The sequence below is a fragment of the Sinocyclocheilus grahami genome, unplaced genomic scaffold (assembly GCF_001515645.1).
Source record: "Sinocyclocheilus grahami isolate Dianchi unplaced genomic scaffold, SAMN03320097.WGS_v1.1 scaffold473.1, whole genome shotgun sequence".
Classification (NCBI taxonomy): domain Eukaryota; kingdom Metazoa; phylum Chordata; class Actinopteri; order Cypriniformes; family Cyprinidae; genus Sinocyclocheilus; species Sinocyclocheilus grahami.
Window position 1 is genome coordinate 210120 of NW_015505652.1, and position 10394 is coordinate 220513.

Below are 10394 nucleotides of genomic sequence, written 5' to 3' on the forward strand. Positions count from 1 at the left end.
ATATATATATATACACACACAACTAAAATTAAGTACTAAAATTATAGATAAATATAATGCTAAAACTAAAATTAAACCATAATAAAAACTTTATATAGAAACAAAAAAAAAATAATAATAAAAAACTAAATTTTATATATAAAATAAAATAAATGTTATTCAAAATATTAACAAAAAAAATACCATAAATCAATGATACTAAAAATAGCGCTGTATCTTAGAAGGCTATGGACTCACCTTCATCCTCATGTCACGGCCATGCTTCTCCAGCTCTTTGCGCATGTCCTCACGGCCCTGCTTGCAGGCATTGATCACCAGATAGTTCCACTCAATAGGCTGGAAAACGTGCGGATTGTGGGGCACGTACAGGCCGATTTTGATCTTCTTCATGGTGTGCTGGTAGCGGCAGTACGAGTCCTCAAAGTCGAACACCAACTCGCTGAGCGTACGGAAGCTCAGAGATCTGTCCATAAGGTCAGTACGTCGACTCATACCCAGAGTGCCATATCGGCCGTTACAGTAAACGCCCAGCACCACATGATGGAAGTGGTGGCCGGAGAACTGGGTCTTAAAGCTGATGGGGAACCGTTCCACGGAGGTCAGACCATTGGTTAGGTAGCTGGCAACATAGAGTCAAGGATTTCACTAATGTTAATTTGTGATGGGTTTAATCATGACAGGTTGGGTGAAATCAGAATAATTTAAAAAAAATAGCAGCTGCTCAAGAATGAAGTGATAATTAAATGGCAAATTGATTTTTATCGGTATTAAGATTCAGGAGGATACCAAAGTGTTTCATGAAAAATACCAAATCCTCCCCAAGGTTTTTAACTTGGTATGTACTATTAATTTTATTCAAATCTGATCTGTCTTTGAGCTTTCAGTAAGTTCAGTTTTGCTCACTTCCTGAAAACTTCCGATCAGCTAATGACTTACTTTAGGTCAATAAGAAGCTGTCCTTAACAACCAGTTTTTCAATTCAGACTCTATTAAGATATACGACAGTTAACATTTGTGAGTATTTTCTCAGAACCGACACTCTGATTGAAAGCTTAATTGTACTCTCTTTAAAATAACTGAATCTACAGTAAGTGGTTCTTCTTAACTCAACTGGCAATTCAGCATTTACAATTTGTGCTACATGAATGAAGTAAATGACAACTCGCATTATGTGGTTTTCTAAGCAATCAGGTGAAATATAAGAAACAATCCCAAAGATTTCCAATGAAGAACTTGAGATTAGAATATTAAAGGGACTCAGAAGCTTGCATCGAAAAGCACCAACAAGAACACCATAGAAATGACCTAGCAATCACACACTCTAAAGGACTTGGCAGCTAAATAGCAACACCCTAGCAACCATGCATAACACTCTAGCATTGTGGCAACAATGTATGCATAGGGAAAAACCAACAAGATCACCCAAGCAATGGCCTAGCAACTATCCAGAACTCCCTGATGACCACTCAACACACCAAAACCATTCTGAACACCTTAGAAGCTGTTTAGCAACACCCTAACAACCATCCATTATATTCAAGCATTGTGGAAATAACTTTTACATGGATACCACCAATAAGAACAACCTTCCAATAACCTAACAACCACAAAACAACAAAAATGTTTGCATGGAAAAGCACCAACAAGAACATCCTTGCATTGACCTAGCAACCACATAACACAGTAAAAACACTCTGAATGGCCAAGAAGTTGCATAGTAACACCCTAGCAACCATCCATAACACTCTAGCAATGTGGCAACAATTTTTGCACAGAAAACCACCAACAAGAACACTCTAGCAATGACCTAGCAACCACACAGAACTCGCTGGCAACCACATAACACACTAAACCCACTTTGAATGTCTTAAAAGCTGCATGGCAACACCCTAGTAACCACCTATAACACTCTAGTAATGTGGCAACAACTTTTGCATGAAACAGCACCAACAAGAACTCCCTAGCAACCACATAACACACTAAAGCTGCATAGTAACACCCTAGAAACCACCTTTAACACTCTAACACTAAGGCAATGAATCCTAATGTATATAATCCTAATAATGGACAACCAAATAACACACTAAAAAGTCACACAATCTCAAAAAAAAAATGAAGAAAATGTAGTTTAAAAATACTGACATGACCCAAACAAACTTATACGCTTATATGAAAAGCCAAACATCTCAAGTCGAACAAAAACCTTCTCTTTCTATGATGTTGCAGCAATGTGATTGTGATTGAAGTTGGTCAGCAGACACTCGGCTAGACTGGCCTTCCCCTTGGGCTTTTCCTTGTCTCTGCCTGATCTCTTCAAAAAAAAAAATGAAGAAAATGTAGTTTAAAAATACTGACATGACCCAAACAAACTTATACGCTTATATGAAAAGCCAAACATCAAGTCGAACAAAAACCTTCTCTTTCTATGATGTTGCAGCAATGTGATTGTGATTGAAGTTGGTCAGCAGACACTCGGCTAGACTGGCCTTCCCCTTGGGCTTTTCCTTGTCTCTGCCTGATCTCTTCTGTAGTCTTATGTAAGCGATCAGTGCTCACTGCGGCATGGCCACACATGATGCGGCAGTTGCTGCCATGAGGAGTCACCAGGCTGTGAGTGTATCAGCAAGGTTCACACCAGGACCCATCTCCAACTACAGACAAAAAAAGTCTAGGCTACTATTTGACCTTAATGCCATCAATCACACAGTAAACTGAGTGGTGTTTCTTTTAGGGTATCCATGATGTAATTAAAGAACTACAGTACAAACAAAACAAAAAGAGATTAGCATGATTGCTGTTCTCCTTTCTGATGCTAAATTTGAATTCATGTTGCCTTGAGGTTGCTAAAATGAGGAAAAGATGCTTTATTCTTTGCAACCACCCTTTAAATGAATCATTATAGTCACACTTGTCAGTAAACAGTGCGCCAGTGCCGTTTTGCTGTTGGATACCACACAAGCTGCCAAGTCAGCCAAGAGCACATACCACAGATCTGTTGAGCCATGTGTGTCCAACAACACAACGCAACGTCCTGGAATGGCTTCACTGCTTTGCCATCTGCCTTTCAAAGACAATCACCAGTACAATATGCTGGTATTCCATAACACAAGCATATTCATCTATTAATCAAAAACTCCAGTGGTCCACAAACAGTTAGGCTATTCCAGATTAAAACTACAAAAATGGTAAGTGACAGAAGCACTTTCACAGTTATCCAGAGTAAAATGACAACTTTAATTAAACTTTTTCTTTTGTTTTCTATTAAAATATCTGAAAACGTGATAAATTCACTTGAGAAACGACTTCTTTTCAGAGAACGTCTTCAATAATCTTCACTAAAAAAAAAAGTACACTACCATTCAAAAGTTTGGGGTCAGTAAGATTTTTTTTATTATTAATATATTTAATCAGCAGGGATGCATTAAAATGATCATTAGTTACAGTAAATACATTTACATTACAAAAAAATGTAGTTTGTAACCTTTCTGAAAAAAATACTAATATATATATATATATATATCAATCACACTGTATTTTTGGCTCATGAACAGTAGACTGCAAATTGGTTAATATTAATTGAGGCCTTGGTATCTGCAGAAAAGTTTGGTGAAAATCTTTGCAATTTGTTTAAGTAAAGCAGAATTTTTTTACACTGGTGAATTATACGTAATAAGACAAAAGACAGTGAAAAAGCAAAGTTGTTACATTTAGATTTTTTTCAAAAGGAGAATTGTTAACTCGGTCCCATTATTCTTTTGTAGTATTTTGAACACAAAACTTTGTTGTTATTCGAAGTAAATACAGGCTTATTCAGTAGGTTTTGTTCGTCTGCAGCTCTTTTGAGTTTCCTTCTCTCTCTGTGTATACACATACACACACCCACAAAACCCCCCACCAGTGTTGTAATGAGAAGACACCAGAGGATCACATTACCCATCAGCAGGGCCATGTGATCCTCTCAGCAGCAGTGCCGAGAATTCTTATCTGCAATACGCGCATTCCCAATCCTGGGGGATTAGTTCTGCTATAGGTTCCAAGCACACTGTGTTTTCATTTTGTTCATTTTGTCTTCATTTGAATATGCAGACAGTCTTTTGATGACTTTATTTCTACCCAAAATTTTGCATGAAGAAGAGAGAAGACCAAACACTTCTCTTTGGGCTGTCCTTGTGATATAATAGCTCAAAAATGCTGACCTTGCATATTTAAGAGTCGAAAAGAATACTGCCCGCTCACATAAGCCAAAAAAAATACATAAAAGCTAAAACTAGTTTTACATCTTTTTTTTTTTTTTTTTTGGTAAATCAATCATGGACATCTACGGTTGAGAAAATTATTATCAGGATATCTTCTTTTTGATGTTCAGACCCAATTGAAATATTTTTAAAGTTGTTGTAAATGGTTTCTGTGCTACTACCAACACCAAATGGAATTGCACTAGGTAGCCCCCCACCCTGGTTCTAATTGGCCCTTCACCGGGAGTTTGATTGACAGGCGATCTGACCAATTATAATGTCGAATCTGCCATTTTGTCAGAAAAACAAACTAGACAGGAGAGTAGATTAACATTGGTGGACTTTAACTTGAAAAATAGTGTGCAATGATGTCTTTCCACTCTGTTTTGTCTGGCAGCATGTTGTCAGTGTCCTCATTGCGCTGCGATTTTTTTCATTGTATTTTTCACTGTGTGAAAACATGATGTGTGGCACGAGAGTGGCATGGCTTGTCAGACATAGTAACAGTAACGAAGGGGGGCAGTAAGCCCCTCCCCTCAAATGGCAGCTGAGTGTCAGTTGCACGTGAACTGGAACTCGGACATCTTTAGGTTTCAGTGCCATAGAGAAACACTGGAAGCTTTCAGTGGTTTGATGGTGTTTATGTTACAAAAAATAGAAAAACGATGTGCCTGGGGTACTTGTAACACTGATTCCAGTGGATGGGCAATGGAATTTATTTTATTCCATTTCCTAAACCCAAACAAAACAAAGCAAAATTTCCCTAAGCATTCAACCCCAATCTCAATGAAGACGAAAAATTTTCTGGTTGTCATACTCTCATTAAGTTACAATTTTCATCTACTCAAGCAGAACGTTAATGTCATCTTGTGCTTCAGCGAGGTATCTCCGGCTTAAACTAGCTAACGTTAAAGTTAGTGAGTCCATGCTAACGTACAAACCTAAAGAGCGAACTGTTCTCACGTTATGTACGGTGTAGGTCAAAAGCACATAAACAAAGGTCTACATTTCAGTGCCTCTCCATATTAAACTGGTTAAATGTAAAATAATTTAATCTTACACTGTGGTACATGAACAGTGTTGATCCGGGATGTTGTCATTGCAATTGTGATGACCGTAACATGAGGCTTCTCCTGTTTGCATTGTGATCTGTATTTTTACATATTTATTTTAAAATCTTTCATCTATCCCTCTATCCCACTTGAATAATGGTCCTTCTGTATCCAAACCAATCTATCAAAAACATCTTGGGACAAGTTCAAGACAGTTAGCCACTCTGTTTGTTTGTCCGAGTGAGCAACAGTAACTAAGGGGAGTGGGGCTTACCGATAGGTCAATTGTGTAAAGGCAAGTTTACAACAACAACTATAAAGATAAGGATAACCATATTACCATCCACAGCAACGTGTGATAAAGTTTGGTTTATTATAAGCACGTGCTGCAGTTTTGTCATCTGCCACTTTAAATGCTCAACCTCTTTAAAAGCAGGATGGATTCTAATTGGCTGTCGATGTTTTTATCATTCATCATCTGAAAAAAAAAAGTTTTGAAAGGGATTTCAACAACAATGTTGTTGACAGCAACTTGTGGCGTGGATTCTGCCATTCCTTCACATTTAAAATTATTATTAAAGGGGTCATTACATTTATTTATTCAAGCTCTAGAAATGGCTCATTTGGATATTGTGGGATTTGTGACATTACAAGGGCAGATGCATTTGCATATGACTAAAAATGGATCACTTCAGACAGAGGGTCAGAATGAGGGTCTAAAATGATTGTTTTTCCACATATATATTTGTCCAGTAGGAACATTTTCCTATTTTCCAACAACAACAGAAAATGGCTTATAGCAAATTTTACTTTACAACAACAATAGCCTCAGTGTTCTCTGATACTCTAATACTCATTGTTATGATGTTTGAGTCCTCTGGGACTGTAGGAAAGTTCCTTGAGAGCGCTGTAGATTAAAAGACAGGATTTGTACACAAAGATACAAATCTCAAAGTGACATAAACTGGAACCGTTCATCCTCCCGCTCTCCACACCGCAATCTGTAAAGCAGATCTCCACAACATTTCTCTGCTACACTTGGCACTGCACGGACGGAGATGACATTCACTTTGTGTTAACCCTTGGCCTGGATCTGATGAGCTAACTGACACTAATAATTCCTGAAAGAACTCACCCTCCCAGTGGCATAGAATGGCACAACTGCATCGACTGCATGGACAGGAAGCTGCGCCTCCCTTCAGGAGAATCTACTACAACTCCTAGTTTCCTAGCAACAGCTACGTAAAAGCTTCAGTTCGGGCTGAGGCGGATCATGAGGGAAGACAGTGATCTGAAGCACATTGCCTTTGATAGATCTCTGCTTAGTCCCTCCATCCCAATTTCAGCAATTGAGAAATCAACAATAAAAATAAAAGTATGGGGCTTTCCCAAGACAAATGAACTGTGCTGTATGTGCTCGATGGTGATAATTACTTTTATGAGAACGGATTTATACTTTAGGGACTGAAGGATGTTCAAGCCTAAGAAAACAACAACACTACATTTCTACATTTTCAGAAGAAAGTTTGAGTGCTACTCCCATCTATCTTTTTTCTAATGCATGTTATTGTAAATTATTTATCCATGAATGTTTCATTAAAATTTTTCTTAAAACCTTAATTTTTTCTTAATTCCTTGGTGAATTAAGAGAATGCACTTGATCAATCAGTGTTATTTTAATATGATTTATGTACACAATTTGAGCAATTACTCATTATATTTCTATTTATCTTTCATTTATTTTATTTTCAGTATTAGTTTTAGTTATGTTGGTACTTCAATTTCAACTTATTTCAAATATTAAATTTTTTTAATTACAGTTTTTCATATAATATTAATATTTTATTTTAGTATTATTTCTATACATAATTATAGTATTTATTTATTTTTATTAGTTTTTTTATGTTTCTATCATTATTTTAGTTTAGTTTTAGTATTTTGGTTTATTTTATTTTTAGTATTTAGTTTTTTAATTTGGTACTTAAATCTCAAAAGTTTCTCATATAATATTTATATTTTATTTAATTTTTTCAATGAATAAAAACAATTTCTAATAGTTTTAGTTTTGCTAAAGTTGCACAGTAGTCAATAAAGCTAAAGGATACATTCCAAGGATAACTGCTTCAAGGCATTTGATGGGAAGTGATTCTCGTATCATCTCTCTGGCGGTCTCCATCAACCTGGAAAGAGATTAGATTGATGCAATACAGGGTCAATGACTTCTTTTCAATCTAAAATGAACCTTTCATGTTTGGTTATAAGCTCTGTATTTTGTAAAATGGCACTTTTTTAAATGAATATCACACCTGAAAAACATCTTTTTAAAAGAGATTTACCACCAAGAGTGTAAGTGTAAAATAAGAAAAAACAGGAAAGACAGGGCAGACAGACAGGATGATGAAAATGCCTCAGCGATGGCATCACTTACCCACTCAGAGGTCTGGTTTTCTTAATCTCAAAGAACTGCGTTCCTGTATGGTTGTATCTGTCAGAAGTTAAGGAGCTACGTGAAGTTTGTACGGCTCATTTAGGAAGCCTTGTTTTCCTGTTTTTTCATTGTGACTCATGCGTGTCAAAGTGCACAGCTGCAAACAATATCCTGCTGAAACCTATGTACTCATTACTCTTCACAGACATTGCTGTATTTGTGTGAGAAAATTGCTGAGATATTAATCGCACACAATGATGAATATAAATATCCACAGAAGCTGAAATAATCTAACCATCAAGTAGTATAGACAATGCAATATCCAACTTAAAGGAATAGTTAAGCCAAAAATTTAAATTTGCTAAAAAATGTACACACCCTCAGGCCATCCTAAATGTAGATGAGTTTGATTCGTCATCAAACAAATTTGGAGAAATTCAGCATTACATCACTTGCTCACCAATGGATCATCTGCAATGAATGGGTGCCATCAGAATGGGAGTTCAAACATCACAATAATCCACAAGTAATCCACGTGACTGCAGTCCATCAATTAACAACTTGTGAAGTGAAAAGTCACGTGTTTGTATAAAACAAATCCATAATTAAGGCATTTTAACTTTAAACCGTGGCTGCCAGTCATAAAAGTCCATAAACCAAAATAATGCTTCCTCTAATGAAAAAGTCCATCCCCTGTTGTCCTCTCACGTCAAAAACAACATTGAATCTGTTTTCGCTTGTACAGGTGCATCTCAATAAATTAGAATGTCGTGGAAAAGTTCATTTATTTCAGTAATTCAACTCAAATTGTGAAACTCGTGTATTAAATAAATTCAATGCACACAGACTGAAGTAGTTTAAGTCTTTGGTTCTTTTAATTGTGATGATTTTGGCTCACATTTAACAAAAACCCACCAATTCACTATCTCAACAAATGAGAATATGGTGACATGCCAATCAGCTAATCAACTCAAAACACCTGCAAAGGTTTCCTGAGCCTTCAAAATGGCCTCTCAGTTTGGTTCACTAGGCTACACAATCATGGGGAAGACTGCTGATCAGACAGTTGTCCAGAAGACAATCATTGACACCCTTCACAAGGAGGGTAAGCTTTTGCTTCTGATTCAGACAAGACAAAAACAATATTATGGATAGAGGACTCATTTATTGGCAGCAATTATTTGAATTTAAAATGTCTTGATGGATTGTTTAATGCAAACACGCAACTTTTCACTTTACAAGACATTAATTGATGGACTGGAGTCATGTGGATTATTGTTATGTTTTTATCAGCTGTCAAACTCTCATTCTGATGGCACCCATTCACTTTAGAGCATTCACTGGTGAGCAAGTAATGTAAGTTTTAATCTAAATATCTCAAAATCTGTTCAGATGAAGAAACAAACTTAACTACACCTTGGATAGACTGAGGGTGTATACACCTTCAGCAAATGTTCATATTTGGGTGAACTATTCCTTTAATCTATATCAAAGCCACACATTTTCACTGGCAGCCTTTAAAGCATGAGGCAGAAAACTGTAATAATCAGAGTACCAGAAGTATGCATACCCGTGGCTAATATCACTCTACATTAAAGTGACTGACACGCCAACCAAAAAGGCCCTTTGAGTAAGTCAAGCTGACTGAACAAATGACACTGAGCGAAAAAGCATAACTGACACTCCAAAGAAATGAGTGCCCATGAATCCATAATACATCCAGAAGAAACAGAGGTTTAGAATACATCTGTCAACCTTTTCCAGAGCGAACGGTTTGTGGAGGGTAAAGGATACTGCAAGTTTCTCATGTAGTTCTGGACGGATCCATAAAAAAAAAAAAGTGTCTCACACAGCTCCGGGGGCCTTCTGTAGCGAATCGATGCGTTTTTGTAAGAAAAATATCCATATTCAAAACGTAATAATCGCTTTAATCTAGCTTGCGCTCACTGTTGTACACTGGAAGCAGTTCCGGGAGCTTGACGTATGAGGTCAGCGTTGCGCATGCGCCAGTGAGTTTCGTGAAAACTAACGTTTGTTAACAGGAGCAAAGGAAGCAAAGTTTCCTTACTTTAGCAAAGGAAAACCAGTCTCCTCTTGGCTTATATCGAAATCCTCCGACATTCTTCTTTACAAATCCTTGTTTTGTACTTCTAATTAGGTTTGTTTACATAATAACTGCAGTGTCCTCAGACCCAAGGTTATCACTGGAGACTCTGATTCTCCATCAGTGTGGTCATTTACAGTATCACAGTAAGTTCTTTCTCATTGACCGTCACTCTCTGTCTAATGGCTCTAACAGGAATGTCTGGCTTGTGTCACAGCCGTTCGAGTGACTCCTAATCTGGCTGATCTGATGGATTCACTCCACGCACATGTTCAACACTTGCTGGTGGGGAATGTCCCTTAATAAATCACTTTAACATCTAGGGATCTGACTCAACACTTTCGACCAATCAGACGCCTTTGTTCTGCAAACATCAGCACATATGAGTGTGCAGGAATGCACAATAGTGTTAACTAAAACAAAAGACCTAGTATAAACACACAGCTTGACCTTGCGTATGCTGTCCGTCTGTGCACTGAGGATTACTTAGTCTGTGATTAAGACTCACTTTATCTCCTCCGAGGCCCTTAATTTGCATGCTCTATGAAGCCTGATCGGGTCTGATTGGTTTATGT

At 37.2% G+C, this 10394-nt stretch overlaps 1 protein-coding gene across 1 annotated transcript in view; it reads right to left on the minus strand.

Annotated features, from left to right (window-relative positions):
• The window catches only part of LOC107553414 (vasohibin-2-like), a 37735-nt gene that overhangs the window by 12123 nt on the left and 15218 nt on the right, over positions 1-10394 (minus strand). The window contains exons 6-9 of the mRNA XM_016235602.1: positions 9510-9529; positions 7716-7772; positions 7393-7467; positions 238-619 (exon numbers count right to left, since the gene is read on the minus strand). Coding sequence (XP_016091088.1) covers positions 238-619; positions 7393-7467; positions 7716-7772; positions 9510-9529 — 534 coding nt within the window. The remainder of the gene's footprint in view (positions 1-237; positions 620-7392; positions 7468-7715; positions 7773-9509; positions 9530-10394) is intronic.